This window comes from Lethenteron reissneri, chromosome 55 (genome assembly GCF_015708825.2).
Source record: "Lethenteron reissneri isolate LAM-NWPU_2019-01 chromosome 55, ASM1570882v1, whole genome shotgun sequence".
Classification (NCBI taxonomy): Eukaryota; Metazoa; Chordata; class Hyperoartia; order Petromyzontiformes; family Petromyzontidae; genus Lethenteron; species Lethenteron reissneri.
Window position 1 is genome coordinate 7,438,983 of NC_083833.1, and position 26,111 is coordinate 7,465,093.

The following is a 26,111-nucleotide window of genomic DNA, read 5'->3' on the forward strand; positions in this document are numbered from 1 at the left end:
GTGAGTGTGTAAGCGACTGGATGAGAGAGTGAGTGTGTGAGTGACTGGATGAGAGAGTGAGTGTGTGAGCGAACAAGTCAGCGAGTGAGTGAGTAGGTGAGTGATTGGATGAGAATGCGAGCGAGTGGGTGGGTGAGTGACTGGATGAGTGAGTGAGTCGGTGAGTGATTTAATGAGTGAGTGGGTGAGTGACTGGATTAGAGTGCGCGCGAGTGGATGGGTGAGCGACGAGATGAGTGAGTGAGAGGGTGCATGAGTGAGTGAGCGACTGGATGAGTGAGTGAGTGAGTGGGTGCATGAGTGAGTGAGCGAGTGACTGGATGAGAAAGAGGGTGATCGAGTGAGCGAGTGGGCAAGTGAGCGATAGAGTGAGTGAGCGAGCGAGTGGACGAGCCACTTGATGAGAGCGTCAACTGAGCGACCGAATGAGCGAGCGAGTCAGCGAGCGCGCGAGAAATCCAACGGCCCCACCTTGTACTCGGACAGCAGGATGTCGAGGGCGGTGCTGAAGATCTTGGCGTGCAGCTCGTTGGAGTAGAATGCGAGCGTGTAGTCGTAGTCGAAGCCGTACACCTGCACGCTCGCCAGGCTCAGCTCGTTGTTGGCGAAGATGGAGGACGCGCTTTGGGCTTGGCAGATCGTGGGGGGCACCATCTCTGTGTTTGCGGGGGGAAAGGGGGGGGGGGCGGAGGGAGGTCAGGGGTCAAAGAGTCGGCTGCGAACGCCTGTAAATCGGCCCGCGCGTTTGGGAATTGCCCAGTGTCACCGGGAGAAGGCGGTACGGCAAAGTGCGGGACGAGATCTCCAGCCATAAGCCTCACAAATCGGCACGCACATCACCATACCGCATTCTCACGATGCTTACAATAAGCGTGCGCATGGCGCAGCGTCATACCGCCGCCTGTCAACTCACACGACGTCCAACCGTCTCTCACAAACTTGACGTTCTCACGAGACCCCCGCGCGGTAAGCCTACGCGTCACAACCTTCACACACCGCGTTCGTGGGTGGGGGGGGGGGGGCAGTGGGGAGGGGGGCGGTGGGGGGGGTCAAAGTGCGCGCGGTGAAAACCGGAGGAGGGGGGGCTCGTCCACTCGCTCACTCGCTCATCCGCTCACTCGCTCACTCGCTCATCCGCTCACTCGCTCACCCTCTTTGTCATCCAGTCACTTGCTCGCTCACCCACTCACCCGCTCACCCACTCACCCTCTTTGTCATCCAGTCACTCGCTCGCTCACCCGCTCACCCGCTCACCCTCTTTCTCATCCAGTCACTCACTCACCCGCTCACCCTCTTTCTCATCCAGTCACTCGCTCACCCGCTCACCCTCTTTCTCATCCAGTCACTCGCTCACCCGCTCACTCATGCAGCCACGCACTCATCTCGTCGCTCACCCACCCACTCGCGCGCGCTCTAATCCTCACTCACCCGCTCACCCGCTCACCCGCTCACCCGCTCACCCTCTTTCTCATCCAGTCACTCGCTCGCTCACTCATGCAGCCACTCACTCATCTCGTCGCTCACCCACCCACTCGCGCGCGCTCTAATCCTCGCTCACCCGCTCACCCTCTTTCTCATCCAGTCACTCGCTCACTCACTCACTCATGCACCCACTCACTCATCTCGTCGCTCACCCACCCACTCGCGCGCGCTCTAATCCAGTCACTCACCCGCTCAACGACCGCGAAGAGGAAACTCATCGCGCGACCAACAACAACATCAACAACAACAAAACCGGGATCGCGACAATTACTCAAGGAATCGCCGAAGAGGGAAAATCGGTGCGGCGGGCGGGGTGGGTTGGGACAAAGGTCACGGTAATTCTTGCGTAACAGCTCCTGTTTTGGCAGCGGCCAAAGTGATTGTTCTCCGGCAGGTTACAACAAGACTGTCGCCTCCTCTTCCTGGACGCTGCTCCGATCAAAACTAAACACTAAACAATCGACGCCGGCGTGTTCGAACCCCGGCCAGCCGCTTGCTCGCTCGTGCCGCGTCTCCCACGGCGACGGTGAGGGCCGCGCCGTCGGTCCAGGAACGAGCGAGCGCCAAATCGTCGCGGCGACGGCGGCTGGGGGCGGTGGTGGCGGTGGTGGCGGTGGTGGCGGTGGTGGGAGCGGTGGTGGGGGGGGTTGGTGGTGGTGGGAATGTGAATCGGACCCGCTCGTCCGATTCACGTCGTCGCCAGAAGTCACAAGGCAAATCCACTGCGCCGTTTTTGGTCCTGACAATGAAAATACACGTGTAGTAGCCTACTACTATTAAATTTCGATTTAAAGCTTTCGTGACTGCAGGGATTCATCTTCTTGGTTCTTTCGGTAAAGTCACGTAGAAGGGAAGTAATAAAATAATAAAAATAAAACATAATAAAACAATTCTCACGACGTTTCGGCCACAACGCTAGCAGCCGTCCTCAGGTGAAGAATGAGACAATGCCAAGCTAGGAGCTTACTTCCCTTCTACGTGACTCTACTACTATTACTTTTGTTCCTCTCCCCTTGCCTTCCTCTTTCACCCCCCTGCCACCCCCACCCCCCCCCGTGTAATAAAAATCCGTCGGCCCGTAGTCCCGACTGCTACGAGGCGGCGGGGGGGGGGGGGCGGTGAGCCCCAATCGTCGTCACCTTCCCCACACCCAGGAGCAAGGGAATTCAGCCTTTGGTCGTCCGCGGAATTTCTGTACCCCCCCCCCTCGCTCCCTCCCTCGTTACAGGTTCGTGCCTTTTACCAGGCTCTCGTCAATTCTTTTTACTGGTAGGAACCTCCTGGTTCCACCAGCCCACAGGGGATTATTGTGTCCGTCCGTCGTGCAGGGAGGGGCTGGGTGGGGAGGGAGGGGCTGGGTGGGGAGGGGCTGCGTGGGGAGGGGCTGGGTGGGGAGGGGCTGGTCACCCCGTGGTGCCCTTATAAAACTCAACATTTAACCTACTCACGCCGGCTTGTGCCCACCAACAGTCGGCCACATTTGCGGAATACACCACGCCGCCGTTGACCCTGCAGGCCATTGACCGAGAAACCCAACGTTCCTACCAGCTCCCTCCGCAGGAATGTGATTTATACAAAAAAACGACGACGATGATGCGATAATGATGACGGACTGCGCGCAACCAGCGTAGGTTAATTGCTCGGGGCGCCGGGTGCGTCCAAGCCAGCGCCGGACAGGTTCCCAGCCCGTGTCGCCGAGCGTTTCATCGGTGGCACGTCGATTCTTTTGATTTTTTCCCCGCGGCCCCCGCACGCACGTACAGTGCGTAGCAGCCAAATGTCACGTGGCCAAAGACTTGGCGACGAAGATCAAATTCCAAGTTCTAACACCCCACCCCCACCACCACCCCCCCCCCCCCACCACCCCCACCCACCACCACCCCCCCACACTTTTTGATCAATGTCGCCAGCTTTCCCGCGGTCAAGAGCGACGAAAACTTCACGTCAAAGTCTTCGCCGGCGGTGGATCGTCTTTTTGCCGGCGTCAGCGGCACCCCCCGTGCGTCACGAAGCGCACGGCCAGATGGGTGCAGGTGCCAGCCTGCCATTGGTTGCTCTTCCCACCGATTAGGGGGCCCGTCCATAAATGACGTCACGCGATTTTGGACGATTTTTTACCCCCCCCCCCTTCCCCCTCTCGTCACACGGCGTCACAAAAAGTCAGACCCCCCCCCCCCTCCCTCAAATATGATGTCACAAAGCTCTGCCCCCTCCCCCAAAATATAAACATGCTTCAAATCGCTTTAAACTATTGTCATTGTGGTGCGTATTTAATGTGGCGCTGCACTCTGATGTTGTAGGAGAAAATATTACAAGTCTATTTAATAAAATTTCGATTTAAAGCTTTCGTGACTGCAGGGATTCATCTTCTTGGTTCTTTCGGTAAAGTCACGTAGAATGGAAATAATAAAAGAATAAAAATGTATTAAGTAGAACGTGTTGTCTATATTTATTTAAAGTTGCGCATTTTGACGTGACGTCACATTTCTCAAACCCCCTCCCCCCTCGTCACACATCGTCACAAATGTCTGACCACCCCCCCCCTCTAGGTGCGTGACGTCATTTATGGACGGCCCCTTAGCATGGTTGGCTAAGGTGCATTGCGAAAGACTTTCAGCGTACTTAGCAGAAGGCCTTCTGGCTGAACACACCTAAAGGGCATCTCCCAAGATATGGGCCATTTACGCCTTTTATCAACGTGGGGAGTGGTTTTTTGTCGCCCCCAATCGGATAATTCCCTAATCGTAGCGCAACTTTGCACTCAGGCTCTGCTTCTTACAGAGAGCTCGTGCATAAAAGCTCTCTCTTACACCCGAGTAAAAACATTTGGTAATCTAAAGTCACAGGCGAGTCGCCGCTCAAATGGACATCTAAACGGCACTCATCCCCCCCCCCCCCCCGTGTGTATAGCCCCGAGCCAGCGGTGGAAATTCCACATTACTATGGCGAGGGTCGAGGGTGGCGAAGGGTCAGTGGGGACGGGGCAGTCTATCCAAAGCACAACCGCCTACAACTCTCTCAAAACCAAATCGCATCTCCCGACGGCCGAACCGCCCGGCCGCGTGGGCCGGTCAACAAACATCGGCGCGCCGCTCAACGGCGGTGGTGGCGGTGCCAGCGTGCGACCCGCCACCACCGGCGTGCGACCCACCACCGCCGGCGTGCGACCCGCCACCGCCGGCGTGCGACCCACCACCGCCGGCGTGCGACCCACCACCACCGGCGTGCGACCCACCGCCACCGGCGTGGGACCCGCCACCGCCGGCGTGGGACCCGCCACCGCCGGCGTGCGACCCACCACCGCCGGCGTGCGACCCACCACCACCGGCGTGCGACCCACCACCGCCGGCGTGGGACCCACCACCACCGGCGTGCGACCCACCACCACCGGCGTGCGACCCACCACCGCCGGCGTGGGACCCACCACCACCGGCGTGCGACCCGCCACCGCCGGCGTGGGACCCGCCACCGCCGGCGTGGGACCCGCCACCGCCGGCGTGCGACCCACCACCGCCGGCGTGGGACCCACCACCACCGGCGTGGGACCCGCCACCGCCGGCGTGCGACCCACCACCGCCGGCGTGCGACCCACCACCACCGGCGGCGGTTCACAGCGGCCGTGGCCGTGCCGAGCACCGTCGCTTCGGCGGTTGCGAGGGCCGTTCTCGTGCGCGCTCAGGGGGCCCGTGCGGTAAATATAGCCGGTGGCGGTGGCGGCGGCTCTTGCTCGGGTTACAGCGCCCGTCGTCGTGGTGGGGGGGTGGGGGGGTGGGTGGGGAGGGATCGCGTCCCGGCGCCCTTTCCACAAAATCGCCGCGGCTAAAACCGTCTCATCCCAGCGTCTCATCCCGCCGGTGCCAACGACAATTATTTTCGTTCTCTCATCGACGGGAGGCGCCGTCGGTGCCGAGGGCGAGTGGGTGCGGGGTGGGGTGGGGCAAGCGAGGTGCCGCTGCCGCCAGCTTCGCTCCGAACGCGTCGGCGGTGATACATTCACCAATTTGTTCGTTTGTTTGACGATCGCGCGGCGGACGGAGAGTTTTTTTTTCATTTTCAAACCCCCCGACGTTTATTTATCGCCTGACAGCAGGTTGCTCAGGTTTTTCCTCTCCGCATTACCACAATTTCTGACATCTATTATCCCGACACTTTTACAAACGTGTGGGCAATCAGTCGCGTTGCTCAATTTTAAAACCGCAGTAGCTCCCGCGATGGGGGTTCCAGGAATTACTTTGGCAGGCGGCCACATTCATCTCGCCGAGCGTTGCGCTCACGATGACGCGAAATCTCGCCGCCCCTTCGCTGACCATCGAACAAAGGCGGTCCTCCCCGCTTCGGCGGCCGTCTGGAACGCTCTCCCCTCCGACATTAGGAAGCCGCTGGAGCTTTGCACTCTTAAATGTAAACCGAAAACTCATTTCTTCACAGCTGGCTGTGGTGGCGGTGGCTGTGGTGGTGGTGGTGGCTGTGGTGGCAGTGGCTGTTGTGGTGGTGGTGGCGGTGGCTGTGGTGGTGGCAGTGGCAGCGGTGGCGGTGGCGGCGGTGGTAGCTGTGGTGGCGGTGGCTGTGGTGGCGGAGGCGGTGGCTGTGGTGGCGGTGGTGGCTGTGGTGGCGGTGGCTGTGGTGGTGGCGGCGGTGGTGGTGGCGGTGGTGGCTGCGGTGGCGGTGGCGGTGGCTGTGGCGGTGGCGGTGGTGGTGGTGGTGGCTGCGGTGGCGGTGGCTGTGGTGGTGGCGGTGGTGGCTGTGGTGGCGGTGGTGGTGGCGGTGGCGGTGGCGGTGGCGGTGGCGGTGGTGGTGGTGGCGGTGGCTGTGGCGGTAGCTGCGGTGGTGGTGGCGGCGGCTGTGGTGGTGGTGGTGGCTGTGGTGGCGGTGGTGGCTGTGGTGGTGGCGGTGGCTGTGGTGGCGGTGGTGGCTGTGGTGGCTGTGGCGGTGGCTGTGGCGGTGGCTGTGGTGGTGGCGGTGGTGGTGGCGGCTGTGGTAGCGATTAGCGCTGCGCTACGAACACGGCGACCAGAGTCCGATTCGCGCTCACGGCCACCAACACCGGTGACGATTATCTGAACCATCGCAGCTCGCGAGACAAAGGTGGCCGGGCGTGGTGCCGGGAACCCAAGCCCTCGTGTGCCGTACAGGCCTTCATTCGGTGCTCGCTCAACAGCACTTGCCCCGAAAGTCTGTTGAGGCTATCCGGGGGATCTTTGTCTTTGGTGGCGGCACACATACGTGGGCGCACACACACACACGCGCGCGCAACATCGCCACTTGGCAGACAAAGGCGGCCGGGCGTGGTGCCGGCCTTCGCAGGTGCTACTCGCTAACAGCACTTGCTTCGAAAGTCTGTTGAGGCTATCCGGGGGATCTTTGTCTTTGGCCGCGGCGGCACACATACGTGCGCGCGCACACACGTGCACGTCGTCGCGTGCGTCGCTCCGAGTCTGCGTCGTAGCTCCTCACGGAGGAGCGTGCTGAGAGTCACCAAGCCCCAGAGCGGTCTCGGAGTGGACAGATCGGGTGTCCAGATAAACGCCGGGGGGCCCCACGACGCGCCAATAACACGCACACACAAGACCACGCCGATCGCAAGAGAGGGGGCGAAATTTTGCTCTGCGACTTTGGCGAACGTCTGACAGCAGCCAGGCGCCACAAGGGACAAGTCACGCGCCCACAGCGATGTCCTTGCTCCAGAAACTTGTCTTGCCAATCTCAAATTTAACTAACTACTTGTCTTGCCAATCTCAAATTAAACTAAAGTAAACATTGTGTAAGCCCTCCAACTGAGTTATAATATAGTTATTTTTTCAGAAGTGACCTGGCTACCACAAATTATAGCTGTGGCTTCTCATCATCATCATCACCACAGGGAGAGAGAGACACGCAAACTCCAAATATACAACAGCAGGCGTCAGGGTTGGAGATCGAACCCACGAACTCCTGCATATCAGGCGAGGTAGTTAACATCTCATAGCCACCGTGGTGATGATGAGAGAGAGAGACACGCAAACTCCAAATATACAGCAGGAGGCGTCAGGGTCGGGATCGAACCCACGACCTCCTGTGTACCAGGCAAGGTAGTTAACATCTCATAGCCACCGTGATGATGATGAGAGAGAGAGAGACACGCAAACTCCAAATATACAGCAGCAGGCGTCAGGGTCGGGATCGAACCCACGACCTCCTGTATACCAGGCGAGGTAGTTAACATCTCATAGCCACCGTGGTGATGATGAGAGAGAGAGAGACACGCAAACTCCAAATATACAGCAGCAGGCGTCAGGGTCGGGGATCGAACCCACGACCTCCTGTGTACCAGGCGAGGTAGTTAACATCTCGCCGCCCGAACCAACGTGTCCTACTACGAGTTTCCATCTAACGTAAATCTAAATTCCATTGCACAACACTTCACGGGGAACGTGCCCGTTCTTAATCAGATCCCAGAGGCGAAGCAGATTTGAGGCTGGATTTCAAGTTTCAAGTTTTAAAGTTTCAATTATTAGGTATAGCCCTGTGAGCCATTCGGCTCTTGAATCGGGTGCAACCGCAACAAACAAAAAATTAACCCGTAAAAACCAATTTTTCACTATAAATCCTTTATATGCGTGGCGGCTAGAGTCCTCTCGTCCTCTGGCTTGAGATGGCTGCCACCTATGGGTCAGATGATTGCCTGCCACCATTAAGCAATTGGTAATTAAATATAATAATTTTTTTCCTAAAAAGTGCAACATTTTGGAAAAAAATTTTCACGAAAATACATTGTCACGCACAACGAGTCTGTGTGCAAAATGTCAGCTCGATTGGATCACGGGAAGTGGGTTAAAAAACGACCGAAAGATTTGCACGGTCGTAAGCGCGCAAGCAAGCAAGTTAACTTAATATAAAGGATTTAAAAAAACAAAAACATGAACAAGAAAACATCTTAAAGTGACTATGTGCAAACAGCAAATCCAAGAAAAGACAGCAAAATATTTCAGAAAAAGCACCGTACACCAACACTGTGTGCAAAAATCCCAGTGGGATGCAAGTCAAACAACAACAAACCACAAGACAACTTAGATTAAGGCCATCAGTCTAACTCCGTACTACAACAAACAAAACACGGCCAAACCAAAAAACTTTTCAAAAATCACCAAAATAAAGCCATGAAAGCAGGATGAAGCTTTGTGGGTGGCATGAGCCACCACTGTCCACGAGTTTGTCACGGGGCTGCCGGCAACAAAAAAACCCATCGTTGTACCACACTTCTGTGCGCCCACACTAATGCAGCACCCGCTACCACCCGCGTGCACTTTGAAATCATCTTGATTGACAAACTCATTTCTTTAGAACTGCTTTTTGTGTTCAGTTTGTTGTCCTTCCCCTGCACCTCCAACTAGCGCGGTTGGCTACGTACGGTGCGAAAGAAGTTTAACACACACACACGTACACATCCAATGCAGTCCATGTCAACCTTTTCAACGTACAACCAAATGCCCCTTTTGCCCAACGCACGGCCACTGTACAGTCTCCATATGCGGCGGACACCATCTCTACAAACAGCTGGGGGAGGGGGAGCGGGGGGGGTGGGGGAGCGGGGGGGTGGGGGGGAGCGGAGGGGGGCAGGGTAGCCCTCCCTAGTAGAATGGAACAACTGCCCCCCCCCGAACCCCCCCCCCCCCCAAACACCTGCCCCCCCCGAAACAGCAGGGCCACAGACTCGATTTCCGCAGCTGTCTCGTGCAAATCCCAGCGACGAGACGGACGGGATCATCGTCGTTGTCAGCGGGGGGACAAGGACGTTCCGTGATCGGGTCCGCCAGACTTCATCCCAAAATCATGAATGTCACGCGTACAGAGTATTCGACTGTTCTAAATTACCACGTGATAAGCCAGTTTTATTATTTGGTTCTTTTGGTTAAGTCACGTATAAAGATAAAATAATAAGGGAAGTAATAAAATATAAAAAATAAAACATAATAAAATAATTCTCACGACGTTTCGGCCACAACGCAAGTAGCTGTCCTCTTCACCCTTCGACGTGACTTTACCGAAAGAACCAAGAAGATGAATCCCTGCAGTCACGAAAGCTTTCAATCGAAATAAAATAATAAATTAAATAATAGCATAGAATAATTCCTGCAGTCACGAAAGCTCCAAAATTGAGAATAAGCCAGTTTGTTGAGCGATAATTTGTGGCCAGATCGCTTCTGAAAAATATCCATATAGCTCAGTGGGGCCTTACCTGGTAGAATAAATAAAAAATTGTTTAGTTGAGAGTTTTTAGAAGGCTGCCTGCCGATGTTTAAGTGCTGGGCGTCTCTCCGATACGTCCCCCGTGCCGCGTGCTGTCGTGCGGACGAGACGTCCGACGTTTTGCTCCCACGTCCTGGTGGTGTTACATATTGCCAACTACAGGGACATCGTGGCTCGTCGAATTCAACCTCCTGCCGTCTAAACAAAGACTCCGATTGCGATGCAGTTCCGAGTCACTAAATGCCTAGAATGACTTTTGCGCTGCATCCCTGCGCTAAAAATATCCATCGAGTCAATCCGCCAGTTGGCCTTCTCGATTAACGTTCATCATCGTCGCCGTCGTCATCATCATCACCGTCGTTGTCAGCCATGATCAAGCCAAAGCCTCCCCCACCAGGCAACCACCATCCCTCGCGATCCGGCGATGCTACGGATCCACTTGGCACCTGCACACGAGCCGATTTTTTTTTATTTGCTCCAACTCCACGGTTGGGACATTGACGTCGGACGCCCCCCTGTTTTGAAGCGAGCAAAAATCGACTGGAGGCGGCTTTGACCTCCCGGGTCTCATCAGCGGAGGCGAGCTTTGCTTTGCTTGCCAAACAAATATCCGCCGGTTGCCGTACACGCCGTTGTGTTTTTCCCCGAAACTCGGAATTCTCCCCCCTTGTTTGTTCAGAGTCTCCCCCGCGGGACGGAGGTCACACGCTTCCCCTCCGAGGTCGTGCGTCTCTCTCCTCCTCCTCCTCCAACTACTCCGTGACAGTCACGGAACCTTTGGCCACAACAGCCGCACAACAACAACAACAACCGCAACAACAACCGCAATGGCAGCGCAGGCGATGGCCCAGGTCGCGAAATTCTCCGATCAAGCTGGGCTGTCGTCCGATCATCCTAGTCACCGTTGACTTTACCGATCGTCGGTTAGGATGACTCGACTCCAGGAGAACCCCTCTTATTCGCTGTGGCTAGGAGATGTTAACTACCTTGCCTGCTATACAGGAGGTCGTGGGTTCGACCCAGACCTTGACGCCTGCTGCTGTATATTTGGAGTTTGCGTGTCTCTCTCTCTCATCATCATCGCGGTGGCTCGGAGATGTTAACTACCTCGCCTGCTATACAGGAGGTTGTGGGTTCGACACAGACCTTGACGCCTGCTGCTGTATATTTGGAGTTTGCGTGTCTCTAATCATCATCACGGTGGCTAGGAGATGTTAACTACCTCGCCTGCTATACAGGAGGTTGTGGGTTCGACCCAGACCTCGACGCCTGCTGCTGTATATTTGGAGTTTGCGGTGTCTCTCTCTCTCATCATCACCACGGTGGCTATGAGATGTTAACTACCTCGCCTGGTATGCAGGATTTCGTGGGTTCGACCCAGACCTTGACGCCTGCTGCTGTATATTTGGAGTTTGCGGTGTCTCTCTCTCTCATCATCATCGCGGTGGCACGGAGATGTTAACTACCTCGCCTGGTATACAGGAGGTTGTGGGTTCGACACAGACCTTGACGCCTGCTGCTGTATATTTGGAGTTTGCGTGTCTCTAATCATCATCACGGTAGCTAGGAGATGTTAACTACCTCGCCTGCTATACAGGAGGTTGTGGGTTCGACCCAGACCTCGACGCCTGCTGCTGTATATTTGGAGTTTGCGGTGTCTCTCTCTCTCATCATCACCACGGTGGCTATGAGATGTTAACTACCTCGCCTGGTATGCAGGATTTCGTGGGTTCGACCCAGACCTTGACGCCTGCTGCTGTATATTTGGAGTTTGCGGTGTCTCTCTCTCTCATCATCATCGCGGTGGCACGGAGATGTTAACTACCTCGCCTGGTATACAGGAGGTCGTGGGTTCAATCCCGACCCTGACACCCACTGTATATTTGGAGTTTGCGTGTCTCTCGCCCCGTGGTCGCGTGGATTTTTCTCCGGATCCTCCGTTTTTTTTCCTCTACGTTTAGAATCAAAGCGCGTTCAGAGCATTTGGCTGCTATAAATTTCCGCGTGATGATAATGATGATGAGCCACTTCATTGAGCTACCACCTGTGGCCAGGTCGATTCTGAAAAAAGATCTACATAGCCCAGTGGGCCTTACCTGGTGAAATAAAAAGTCTAGGTGAGATATGGAGGTTGGGGGGTGGGGACCACTATCACGAATCCTGTTATCCGCAATTTTATTCTTATCCGCGGGTTAAAAACATCGCAGGTAACCCCCGCGAGTGGCGAAATTTACAAATCGCGCCAGGTACTCATTTGAGGCCGAGTCGACCTAGGGGAGGCCCAGAACCGGTTCAGAACAGGGAATCGAACTCGGGTCGTTGGGTTCGTAGCGCAGCGAGCTTAATGCTGCACTACCGCGCTCTTCCATAAAAAAAACACAAAGACATAGATCCCCCGTATAGCCTTTGGCATACTCTAGGGGCAAGTGCTGTTAGCGAGCACCTGTGAAGGCTCCCCTGCATACACACAAAGACAAAGATCCCCCGTATAGCCTCAACAGACTGTAGGGGCAAGTGCTGTTAGCGAGCACCTGTGAAGGCCGGAACGGTACACGAGGGGGTGGGTGGCCAACACCACGCCCGACCGCCTTTGTCTCCCCAGTGGCGATGTTTACACACCGCACTAGGTACTCATTTGAGGCCGAGTCGACCTAGGGGAGGCCCATGACCGCGGTTGAGATCATCGTCACTGGTGTTGACCGTGAGCGGGAATCGAATCGACACGCCGAAAACGACGAGCTAAAGGGCAAATGCCCCGTGGGTCAGCGCGTGTGCGCGGTCTGACATTTCAGCCCAAGAATCTCAAAAACCCGAGGTGGCCCAGTGGCTCATATGTCGTGTGCGCCTCGCTTGCCCCGGGAGCCTGGGTTCAACTCCTGGTGTCCGTCATCGGCTTCTCGAGTTTTTTTTTTGCGGGTTGGCAATTTTCAGCCTCAGTCTCCCAAATGGATGAAACGCACAGAGCCATGGACGCGTCCGGGAGGAGCTCGGAGACTCGCACGGAGAGCCAGAGGACGACTTGCGTGCATCCAGTTTAAAATGGGTTCTCAAGTTTCGATGTAAAGCTTTCGTGACTGCAGGGATTCGTCTTCTTGGTTCTTTCGGTAAAGCCACGTAGAAGGGAAATAATAAAATAATGAATTGTTTTTTTTCGCCATGACTTTACCGAAAGAACCAAGAATATGAATCCATGCAGTCACGAAAGCTTTACATCGAAATAAACTACCTATATTACGGATGATATTGATCGCGAAACGCCCGACTAACCACCACCACCATCACCACTGCTACGACTTGTGCGTTAATAAACTAACGTGGAGTTAAAATTTCGATTTAAAGCTTTCGTGACTGCAGAGATTCATCTTCTTGGTTCTTTCGGTAAAGTCACGTAGAAGGGAAATAATAAAATAAAATACAACAAAATAAAATACAATTCTCACGACGTTTCGGCCACAACGCAAGCAGCGTCGGACGCTGTCTTTCCGACAGACCTGTTCTTCACCTGAGGACGGCTGCTTGCGTTGTGGCCGAAACGTCGTGGGAATTGTATTTTATTATGTTTTATTTTATTATTTTATTATTTCCCTTCTACGTGACGACTTTACCGAAAGAACCAAAAAGAAGTGCTCTCAAGTGTTAGAGGGCTCGAGTCAAGTCACCAAAATGACTACGCACACACACACACACCACATTAAATCTGAGTTCAATCCCTGACAGGTGAACCGGTGGTTAGCGCACTACGCTACGAGAGCTGGCGGGCCCCAATTCATGGCTAACATCAGTGGCAAGCGATATCTGAACCGGTTAAGACATATTGGAGCAATTTAGAGGCGCCCGCACTTTACCCCACCACACGTGACCTGCCGTACGACTAACTTGGGGCGCAGCCACTTGTCCTGCTGGGTCTATGTGTATATATGTTGTATGCATGTTGTATGCATGTTCTATGTATGTATGTTGTATGCATGTTGTATGCATGTTGAATTTCTTTGGCACTGCACGTAGTGCTAATCGGAGGTGGACAGAGGCGGTGGAATTGGGCAGGGAGGGGGGGGTGGTGAAATAAACTTGCACCACCACAGTCTCAACTACCACGCTGGGTGATTGATTTGAACCGGTGACCTCTGGATTGCCATTACAGTGGCCCAACCGTTACCTCCACACGACAGAATCGCCCCCCGCCCCCCGCCCCCCATCACAATGCGTCTAACGTTACAGGCATCACGCTGTGCCACTGGGGGGGGGGGGGTATTGTCTTACGTAACGCCACGCATCACGTCCATCCGCTCAGACCACCATCCGTCTCTTCATCGCACACTTGGCAAAGGCGCCACGCGGCTCGTGAAGTGCTGACGAGCGAACGGAGCGCGCGCAATCCATGGCACCAAGGTGGCATGATAATGAGCGCTCCCCCAAAAAAAAAAAACACGCAATGCGGAGGCAGACGTGGCCAACGAGTCCCCCCCCCAACCCCCACCCCCCCCCCACCGTTGGCACTACGACGAAATACTTAACGCGCGCACAGCCCAATATCGCGACGGTTCGTCGTCGTTTAAATTTCGATTTAAAGCTTTCGTGACTGCAGGGATTCATCCTCTTGGTTATTTCGGTAAAGTCACGTAGAATGGAAATAATAAAATAATAAAATAATAAAACATAATAAAATAATTCTCACGACGTTCCGTCTGTCGATAAGACGATAAGACCTGTTCTTCACCCGAGGACGGCTGCTTGCGTTGTGGCCGAAACGTCGTGAGAATTATTTTATTATTTGTATTATTTTTATTATTCTATTATTTCCATTCTACGTGATGACTTTACCGAAAGAACCAAGAAGAAGGTTCGTCGTCGACTTCTGGGTCGGATCGCCGCCGCGCGAGTGAAATGTCGCATTGCCCCCCGCCCCCCCCCCCCTCCTCTTCCTCGTCCCACCCGACACGGGCCAGCTGATGGGAGCTGCGACGTGATGAGCGGAACTCGCCGAGTGGTTTTCCGCTCCCAACAACACGGGCCACGGGCCACGTGCTCGATTTCATTGCTGGAAATCGATTTGTCGCCGCAATCGCTTGTCGGGGTTGTTCGTCCCGCGACAAGCCCAATGAGTTGTCCGTGTCGGGCAGGGTTAAGGGCAGAGGTCGCAAACGGGTTTTGATTCCTTACCCGTATCCGTACCCGGCCGCACCAGGGTCGCAAATGGGTACCCGTACCCGGCCGGGTACGGGTACCCGTTCCCTACCCGTACCCTACCCGAAATGAGTGACAAACGGTTACTCACCAGTGACTCACGGCCTACCCGTACCCTACCCGAAATGAGTGACAAACGGTTACTCACCAGTGACTCACGGCCTACCCGTACCCGGCCGCACCAGGGTCGCAAACGGGTAGGATACGGGTATCGGGTACCTGATTGCGACCTCTGGGATGAAGCCACGTTGCAGGCGCGGGTGGGTTGATTCTAGGAACTTGAATTGTGAGAAGAGACAAGACGTTGGGAAATGAGTGACAAACAGTGACTCACCAGTGACTCACGGCCTACCCGTACCCGGCCGCACCAGGGTCACAAACAGGTACCCGTACCCGGCTGGGTACGGGTAGCCGGGTGTTGGGTAGGGTACGGGTATCGGGTACCTGGTTACGACCTCTGGTTAGGGGGCTTCAGGACACAGCATTCTACTTACGTGGTCGGACCCAGAAACCGACTGTGAATTGCGGCGAAACGATAATCGTCACGTCAGGTTTTGCAAATGATACACGCTTGTTTGAATGTTAAATGTTTACCCTGTAAACTAACTTGAGATGCAGCATCCATCACGTTTGCAAGGCGCGTGAAGGTCGGGGTTTATTTGTCCATTTCTTTTTTAACCGGGCGACGAAAAAACTCAAGGAAGGGCCCAGGAGTGATCCCGAGCCACGAAATTGACGAAACATTCGTCTTATTAAAAACATGTTATTATTAAAAGCTATCGAGCAAACAGAAATCGGTGCAAAAACAACAGCGTTACCTGGGGAAAAATTCTTAATTCAATCGTGAAAATTATCATTCCTCGTTTTCACTGTTAATTGGCATTTAATTTCTCGGTGAAATATTTGTTTTAAAAAAAACTGTCAGTTAAAGTTGCAACGAAATGGCGAAATTAAGTGCTTTGCAAAATGTCCGTCAGAGTAATTCACATTTGGGCGCTTCTCCAACACCGTGACGATCGCGGTTTATTTCGTGATGTCCTGTATCGCTGGCAGCAACGTGCGTTACGAGCGTCAAAAACATCGCTTGCGTTACAATCAACAGAAGGCATACGTTGAGCAAGACCACAGACAAACAACTTCTAATCTTTCTTCGTACCAGACGTACAGCGAAAGTGCACAAACAAAGCGGTCAAAATGTGACACCGTAGAGAAAATTTACCTGGAGATAATTGTCATATCGCGTAAATACGACACCGCCCATACCGTGAAACGTGATATCGTGTCCAACAACAAAGACGAGCCATTGTGGCGGTGCAAACCAAACGATGACCTAAATCGTAAAACCCAGAGACACATAGAAACATAAAGACTCGCAGAAATACAGAGACTCAAAGAGACACACACGGATACATAGAGACCCTTAAAGACACTTTAAGGACAAGCCACAGTCATGGGATTGTGGCCAAGCAACCCAAACCACAGCCGAAATAGTAAACGCATAGAGACACAGAGAAACATAGAGACACATGGAGATACATTCAGGACAAGCCACAGGAGTGCGATTGTGTCCACGCAACCCAAACCATGCCCCAAGAAGTAAACCCATAGACACACAGAGAAACACAGAGACTCATGGAGATACACTGGCCCACAGAGATACAGACACCCATAGAGATGCATTCAGGACAAGCCACAGGAGTGCGATTGTAGCCACGCAACCCAAACCATGCCCCAATAGTAAACGCATAGAGACACAGAGAAACATAGAGACACATGGAGATACATTCAGGACAAGCCACAGGAGTGCGATTGTGTCCAAGCAACCCAAACCATGCACCCAGTAGAAAACCCATAGAGACACATAGAAACACAGAGACACATGGAGACACATCCTGGCGCACAGAGATACATAGACACCCATAGAGATGCATTCAGGACAAGCCACAGGAGTGCGATTGTAGCCATACAACCCAAACCATGCCCCCAGTGGTAAACCCATAGAGACACAGAGAAACACAGAGACACATGGAGACACATCCTGGCCCACAGAGATACAGACACCCATAGAGATACATTCAGGACAAGCCACAGGAGTGCGATTGTAGCCATAAAACCCAAACCATGCCCCCAGTAGTAAACCCATAGAGACACAGAGAAACATAGAGACACATGGAGACACATCCTGGCCCACAGAGATACAGACACCCATAGAGATACATTCAGGACAAGCCACAGGAGTGCGATTGTGTCCAAGCAACCCAAACCATGCACCCAGTAGAAAACCCATAGAGACACAGAGAAACACAGAGACACATGGAGACACATCCTGGCGCACAGAGATACATAGACACCCATAGAGATGCATTCAGGACAAGCCACAGGAGTGCGATTGTAGCCATACAACCCAAACCATGCCCCCAGTGGTAAACCCATAGAGACACAGAGAAACACAGAGACACATGGAGACACATCCTGGCCCACAGAGATACAGACACCCATAGAGATACATTCAGGACAAGCCACAGGAGTGCGATTGTAGCCATACAACCCAAACCATGCCCCCAGTAGTAAACCCATAGAGACACAGAGAAACACAGAGACACATGGAGATACACAGCAGCTCACAGAGATACGTAGAGACCTATAGAGACCCATAGAGACACGCAACCCAAACAAATGGACGACATAATAAACCGCTGTGGTCTACGTTCCTTCAGTGGAGGAGGATTATCAAAACGACACCCAACTCTCAACCGAAGCCGTCTCGTGCCAAGTCGACCTCGACAATGGCATCGAGTCTCCCGAATATAGGGGGTGCTTTAAAATGTTTATACTGGTAGAAACCTCCTGGTTACACCAGCCCACAGGGGATTATTGTATCCGTCGTGCAGGGAGGGGCTGGGTGGGAAGGGAGGGGCTGGGTGCGGAGGGGAGGGTGGGGAGGGGCTGGGTGGGGAAGGGAGGGTGTGGAGGGGCTGGGTGGGGAGGGTGGGGAGGGGCTGGGTGGGGAGGGTGGGGCTGGGTGGGGAGGGGCTGGTCACCCCGTGGTGCCCTTATAAAACTCAACGTTTAACCTACTCACGCCGGCTTGTGCCCACCCTCACAGTCGGGCATATTTGTGGAATACACCACGCCGCCGTTGACCCTGGCCATTGACCGAGCAACCCAACGTTCCTACCGGCTCCCTCCGCAGGAATGTGTTAACACTTCTGAGAATTTGCAACAACACCACGAGAAATGTGTTGCCTCCGGGCTCTGGAAACCACCTGGAGAAGATTCCAGGCGCAGCGTTGACAATGATGGCGAACGAATGAGACTAGGCTCTAAAGAAAGCTGTCTCTGGTGTGGATAAATCAGTTTCAAAGACAATGCATCATCATCTACTACCAGAGCACTTGTTTTTGCATGTTCACCATGAATATATGTGGTTAATGCAGACATGGATCCTTGCAAAAGGTTTCAGTTTGGCGTTTTAATATCTTAACACAACTGTTTTATTGCCATAAAGGGTAAAACCTATGCTTATATAATTGGAGACTCTTGACTTTTGAAAGCTATTAACATGCATTTGTTATCACATTAAAATGTATATTATATGTTCTAGATTTTAAGCTTTCGTGACTGCAAGGATTCATACTCTTAGGTTTTTTCGGTAAAGTCACGTAGGTAAAAAATAAAATATAAAATAAATAATAGAAATAATAGAAATAAAATAATAAATCACGTTTCGGAGACAACATGACGGAGACATGTGTTGCCTCCGAAACGTCGTGATTAATTATTTTATTTCTATTATTTATATTATTTACTTTATTTTACCGACTGCAGGGATTCATCTTCTTGGTTCTTTCGGTAAATTCACGTAAAATGGGAAATAATAAAATAATAAAAATAAAGAATGGAAACAATAAAATAATAAAAATAAAACATAATAAAATATTTTATTATGTTTTATTTTTATTAAGAAGACTATATTATATGTTATTTCTCCATTAAAAACGATAGTCGCATGTATGCGTTCACATTTTTTTTAAGCACCCTGTATTTGCTGGCCTGACGCAAGTACAAAACACGCAGTCAACCCCGAACCTCTTCTTGGTTCTTTTGGTAAAATCACGTAGAATGGAAATAATAAAATAATAAAAATAAAACAATGACTGTCTACACGACAGACCTGCTCTCCACCTGAGGACGGCTGCTTGCGTTGTGGCCGAAACGTCGTGAGAATTATTTTATTATGTTTTATTTTGATTATCTTATTATTTCCATTCTACGTGACTTTACCGAAAGAACCAAGAAGATGAATCCCTGCAGTCACAAAAGCTTTAAATCGAAACCCCGAACCTTACAACATTCCCGACCCACGTCGCGAGGCGCTCATCAGCAAGACACGGCCACTTCATCATGGGACCTCCTTTGCCAGTACCAAAATATACAAAGAGGGTTTTTCCCCCTTTTTCTGGCAACAAAACTGACACCTTTTGCAAGGAATCATGCTTACATTAACCACAATACTTGCAGTCAAATGCAAACAAAAAACAATACTCTGATCATTTGTGCATTGTCTTTGAAACTGATTGGTCCACACCAGAGACAGCTTTCTTTGGAGCCTAGTCTCATATGGTGTTCGACCAGATGACGCCAAAAGGCGCACAGTTCAAAGACAACGCACTACCAGAGTAATGAGAGCTCGGGGTGAGCAGCTACATCATGGGACCTCCTTTGCCAGTACCAAAATATACTAATAGGGGTTTTCCCCTTTTTAAATCCTTTATATTAAGTTCGCTTGCTTGCTTGCGTGCTTGCTTGCTTGCTTACGACCGTGCAAACCTTTCGGTCGTTTTTAAACCCACTTCCCGTGATCCAATCGAGCTGACATTTTGTACACAGACTCGTTGTGCGAGACAATTAATATTCCCGAAGAAATTTTTCCAAAATTTCAAGCCAGAGGACGAGAGGACTCTAGCCGCCACGCATATAAAGGATTTAGAGTGAAAAACTTTGTTTTTACGGGTTATACTTGTTTCTACCACGGCCACTTCTCAACGCGGTTGCCAGCACGCGTTGGGAGCCCGGATGGTGAGACGACGCAGCACCAGAGAAGCACCAACGGAGGATCCGGGCTCGCGGGACCACGACCTCTCCTGGGACGTCACCTTCGTGGAAGTTGCCCGTCAAATGTCAGCGGCTCCGTGATGAGCGCCAAGGGCGGTGAAACCAACCGGAGCCCGCCCATTGGAACGGACGATTTGTCTCACGTGAGGAGGATCCGTGACGTTTTGTTCGATTTCGTCGTTTTGCTTTTCAGCGGCAACTCCGATCACGAGGCGGCCTTGTAGTTGGGCAAAGCACGTCGAACAATTCAGGGTCGCGATTCGGATGGTGGAGCAACGCGTCCAAAACCTTTCTTGATCGCGGGAGAGAAACGCGGCGTTGATGAACGTCCTCTGGCAAAGTGACGGGGTTTTACCCCATCACCTCAACCCACTGCCGGATGACCCTAGTAGCACAAGTAGCTACATGTGTAGTAGCTACTACATATGTAGTACATATGTAGTAGCTACTGCACTTTCAACGGCCCCGCGCTAAATGCTTTCAAGCTATCAATTCCGGTTCAGTGATTCTGCACTTGCTCTATTACTATAGTACTATACCGCCTTCAACTTTTACGAATAAACCTTGTGTTTAAGGTTAGCCATTTGTCGTATTATCTGTCTGTATAGCAAATGAAAAAATACAATTACTTTACGAGGCAAGTTAAACATTTATGTGTTTTAATGTTTGTTTTATTTATAACATATGCTACAGGCCCTGCATTAGCTTAATCCGGCACGGCCCCCATCCACGTTGGAATGATGCCACGGAGTTTTCTGTGGGTACGATAGATCATCGTCGGACTCGTTCCATAAATAATCCGCGTTATTGAAACCGTAGGGAGGTCAACGTTCCCAATGACACCTCCCCCCCCCACCCCCATATGGTTCGGATGCCCTTTGTGAATTTGACCGAGGTGTCCGTGTGACACGTACATTTGAAGATACACGGTGACCATGAAACGCCTCTCTCGTGCGTGAAGCTTCGGGTGAGAGGAGTTACCGAGGCAGAACAATGCACGGTTTGTCAACGCAGACGAACCTACGTCCATGCTCTTTGGTTCTTTCGGTAAAGTCACGTAGGTATAAAATATAACTAAATAAATCACGACGTTTGGATTGCAACACAAGCAATCATCTTCAGGTGGGTAAAGCACAGCAATACATTTTTTTTGCGTAAACTTTCAAATCTAGATTGAACCTACGTCCGCCATCAAACCGGATCACCGGCACAACCAGCCGGGCCAGAAAGCCAACAGAATGGCCAATCAGCCCAAAAACCTCAACATCTCCATCCGCCAACTCTGCAACAATCAGAGTTAATCAAACCACCACCATCATCCCACCCAACCAACCATTAACCGATCCAACTGGCCACTCGCCCAAGCAGCTAGACAACCCATCAACGGATTACACAATCACCCAGCAAGTCACATGCAACCAACAAGCCAATTAACTAATCAACTACCCAACCGCCTTACTAACCAACAATGCAACCAGTCAGCCAGCCAGGCTAATAACAAACTGTGTAGCCAATCGATCAACCAGCCAATCGACCAATCAGCCATTCGACCAATCAGCCATTCAACCAATCAGCCATTCAACCAATCAGCCAGCCAGCCATGCTAATAACAAACTGTGTAGCCAATCGATCAACCAGCCAATCGACCAATCAGCCATTCGACCAATCAGCCATTCAACCAATCAGCCATTCAACCAATCAGCCAGCCAGCCATGCTAATAACAAACTGTGTAGCCAATCGATCAACCAGCCAATCGACCAATCAGCCATACGACCAATCAGCCATTCAACCAAATCAGCCAGCCAGCCATGCTAATAACAAACTGTGTAGCCAATCGATCAACCAGCCAATCGACCAATCAGCCATTCGACCAATCAGCCATTCAACCAATCAGCCATTCAACCAATCAGCCAGCCAGCCATGCTAATAACAAACTGTGTAGCCAATCGATCAACCAGCCAATCGACCAATCAGCCATACGACCAATCAGCCATTCAACCAAATCAGCCAGCCAGCCATGCTAATAACAAACTGTGTAGCCAATCGATCAACCAGCCAATCGACCAATCAGCCATACGACCAATCAGCCATACGACCAATCAGCCATTCAACCAATCAGCCAGCCAGCCATGCTAATAACAAACTGTGTAGCCAATCGATCAACCAGCCAATCGACCAATCAGCCATACGACCAATCAGCCAGCCAGCCAGCCATGCCACAAAACAAACCGGCACAATTAACACTGAACAATTCAACCAATAAACCACATGGCCACAACGCAGTCAATTGATTCTGAATGATGCCCCTCCCCCCACTCACCGCTGACCACGTGCTTGAGCCGCGCGTATTGCTGCCTCAGGAACTCTGGCTTCTGCTGCGGGGCTGTCATGTCGTCACCACCTCCACCACCACCTCCACCACCACCTCCTCCACCTTCTGCCATTGGGGTCGAGTAGGACGTGAACGGGCTGACGTGGGGGCATTGCCCCATGGGGCCACCAGTGCCGACGAGACCGGAGCCACGGCTCTGCATTCGTGTCTGCTGGTGAATGTGTCCACAGTAGTGGTGGTTGTTGCCATTGTGTTGCTGCTGATGTTGATGGCAATGGTAATTCCTCTGCTGATGTTGGTGGTGATGATGTTGATGGTGATGGGTGCTGGACACGTGGTCGGAAGAGTGCCCACCGCCGCCAGTGGCCACGCTCAAGATGTGACAGCTCCTGACAGCTGCCGTCCTGTAGACGGCACGAAGTGCTCCGACAGAGGGCATGACGACTCGCTGAGATCCGTGATGGTGTAGGGGAGCAAGCGCGCCTGTGTGTCTGTGTGTGTGCGTTGAACTTCTTTCGCACCGTACGTAGCCCAGTCAAGCGGGCTATTATGGGAGCGTGTCCGAGCTAAGTGAGGGTTTGTGAGTGGAACGAGGGCGCATTTACGAGTCTGCGTGTGTGTGTGCTTTCGGCCTATGTGGGTGTGGATGAGGTTGTGTGCGCGTGTGTCGGTCTGTGTGCGCGTTAAGTACTTGCAGTATTACTTGGGGAGTGCCGTGGATCGAGTGTCGCATGGAATGTACGGCGAACTTCTTTCGCACCGTACGTCGCCGGCGGTGCTGATAGGAAGTGCGGTGCACCGAGTGTTGGTGAGTGGTGACGCTGAGCGTGTGTGTGTGGGGTGGATCGCGTGTATCGGTGAGTGTGCGTTAGAGCGTGTCTGTGTGTGTGTGTCTCTCTGTGTGTGTCTCTCTGTGTCTGTGTGTGTCTCTGTGTGTGTGTGTCTGTCTGTGTGTGTGTGTGTGCGTCTCTGTGTGTGTCTCTCTCTGTCTGTGTGCGTGTCTCCGTATCTCTGTGTGTGTCTCCGTCTCTCTCTGTCTCTGTGTGTGCGTCTCTCTGTGTGTGTCTCTCTGTCTGTGTGTGTCTCTGTGTGTGTGTCTTTGTCTCTCTCTGTCTCTGTGTGTGTGTCTCTCTGTGTGTGTCTCTCTGTCTGTGTGTGTCTCTCTGTGTGTGTGTCTCCGTCTCTCTCTGTGTCTCTCTGTGTGTGTGTCTCTCTCTCCAACCCACGCCGACTGAAGCCGGCACCGGCGTGAACCAGCCTTATAATAGCCACTGGCCACGTCACGGCCACACACTCACGCCCACCGCCCGCGTTTAACCCCTTTAGCTCACAGACTCTGACTCTAAAGTCCGTACCGCCACCCGGGTGTGTAGGAACTTAGCCACTGGGGAGACAAAGGCGGCTGGGCGTGGTGACGACCACGCCACAAAAGCCCCCCTTTGTGTGCCGTGCCAGCCTTTCAAAGTGCTGCTGCTGCTTCTGTTTAGCAGCACTTGCCCCAAGCATACTCTTAGTTCTTTCGGTGAAGTCACGTAGGTAAAAAAAATGAAATTAAAATTAAAAAAATAATAAATTCATTTTTTTTACCTACGTGACTTTACCGAAAGAGCTAAGAGTATGAATCTTTGCAGTCACGAAAGTTTCAAATCTAGAATTGCCCCCAAGCAGTATGTTAAAGCTATACGGGGGGATCTTTGTTGTTTGTGCAGTGATGAATGTAATACGTTGCACTTGATGCATCGGTGGTTGTTGTGGTCTGTGACACGTCTAGGTCGACTCGGCCTTCAAAAATATACATTAACTTAATTATTGCAGAGTGGTTGTGGTCGTGCCGGTGGTGATTTTTGGTTGTTTATTGGTGGGTTGTGATGATGGGTGGTGGTTGCAGTGGTTGTGATGGTGGTGGTGGTTGCAGTGGTGCTATTGGTTTGTTGTGGTCGTGTTGGTTATATTGTGCTGGTGATTGACTTGTCGTTTTGATTGGTTGTGGTGTTGGTGTGTGACGCACCTAGGTCGGTTCGGCCTAAAATGCACGTACCACTTGTTGCATTGGTGGTGGTGCTGCTGCTCACGAAGTTTGCGGCGATTGTTGTGGTAGTTGTGGTTGTTGTGGCGCTGGCGGTGGTGATGATGATGGTGGTGGTGTTGGTTTGTGGCACACCTGGGTGAACTAAGCATGAAATAAAATAAGTACAATCGCACGGATAGAAATAGTTGCGGTTGTGATGATGGCTGGTTAGTTGTGATGTTGATGGTGGTTGGATTTGCGGTGATTTTTGGTGATGCGTGTTCTGTGGGTGGTGGTGGTGGTTGTGGTGTTAATTTCTGCTGGTGGTTATGATAGCATTAATTGATGGTAAAAATTGAGGTTTGTGACGGTGATGGTTGTCCTATTTTTGTCATTTGTCCGACACCACGCTCATCAGATTAGCACGTACGGCGCGAAAGAAGTCTAACGTACACGCCTTTTGTCTTTCTGCCTCGGTAATAATTCCAAGCACGTATCTGCCCGTGCCAATGTGTGCAACATTTCAATTGTTTTGTTCAGTTCTCTTAACGAACCACTTTGCATCTAGAGGCGCGTTGATACTGTTGTTGCTTTCCATTGCTAAGGTAATTGCCGTTGGGCCGGTGGTGGAAATTCCACATTCCTATGGCGGGTGCGGATTTCTACCCAGAGTGTTGCTTGATAATAATAAAATGCTTTTTTACGCATACGGTTGGAATGCACGTGCGGTTAACCGACGCTGGTTTTCGTCAACCCCGAGTGCGGGCACAGACAATGTTTTATCTACACGTTTTATTTACACGCTTTCTTTAATTAACTGTCGTCGTTGTTGTATCCTCAAATCTTGCAACTCAATTTTAACCCACTTCCAAATGTGGTATCGATTGCAAACTTGGTATACGTATGTCATACCGATGACTAATTATATTCTATCATAAAAAAGTTTTATATATTTTTAAACATTCTTTTAACACGCTTTTATTTAACTCTCTCCGTCTGTTGTCGTATCCTCTGAAAATCTTGTAACTTAATTTTAACCCACTTCCCAATGTGGTATCGACTGCAAACTTGGTATACTTATGTCACTCTGATGACGATACTATATTCTATCATAAAAATAACTAAATATATTTTATAAATTCTTTTTTATGTGATGTTTCGGCTTGGGTCTAATTGTCCACGCTCAACTGACATTGGCTGTAATTGACCAACGGTCCCTTACGTTATGGCAAGCTTCGGGACCACTTCATGGAGTCGTGGAATTCTTCCATTACTCGTACATTTCATAAAATCGTTGTTTAGAAAAGTTTTTAAAAAATATTACTTATAGTCAATCCACTTACTGGTTGAGATGGCCTTCCCACGCCGTACAGGTCACCAAGGCTATGAGACCAGACTAGACCATACCAGTCAATGCGGGTTGGTGAACAAGGAAGGGGGTGGGGAGTGGCAGGGTGCTAACTCTAGATGTGAGATCAAAGCATGGTACAGGCAACAACAACAAGAAAAAATATTTTGCTGGTTACACCAGCCCACCGGGGATTATTGTGTCCGTCCGTCGTGCATCCAAAAATGGGAGGGGTGGGGCTGGGTGGGGAGGGGCTGGGTGGGGGGTGGGGCTGGGTGGGGAGGGGCTGGTCACCCCGTGGTGCCCTTATAAAACTCAACGTTTAACCTACTCACGCCGGCTTGTGCCCGCCCTCACAGTCGGCCATATTTGCGGAATACACCACGCCGCCGTTGACCCTGCAGGCCATTGACCG

The 26,111-nt window shown here is 51.8% G+C and overlaps 1 protein-coding gene across 2 annotated transcripts in view; it reads right to left on the bottom strand.

Moving 5' to 3' along the window:
• Nucleotides 1-23,556, bottom strand: part of LOC133356736 (5'-nucleotidase domain-containing protein 3-like) — a 44,007-nt gene extending 20,451 nt beyond the window's left edge. Inside the window, exons 1-3 of one of the 2 annotated variants that reach the window (XM_061574393.1) lie at nucleotides 22,443-23,556; nucleotides 22,329-22,409; nucleotides 472-656 (exon numbers count right to left, since the gene is read on the bottom strand). In XM_061574393.1, the coding sequence (XP_061430377.1) occupies nucleotides 472-656; nucleotides 22,329-22,409; nucleotides 22,443-22,779 (603 nt within the window). In that variant the 5' untranslated portion in view covers nucleotides 22,780-23,556. Of the gene's footprint in view, nucleotides 1-471; nucleotides 657-22,328 lie in introns of both variants that reach the window. The other variant, XM_061574392.1, reaches the window with a different exon arrangement.
• Nucleotides 23,557-26,111: the final 2,555 nt, after the last annotated feature.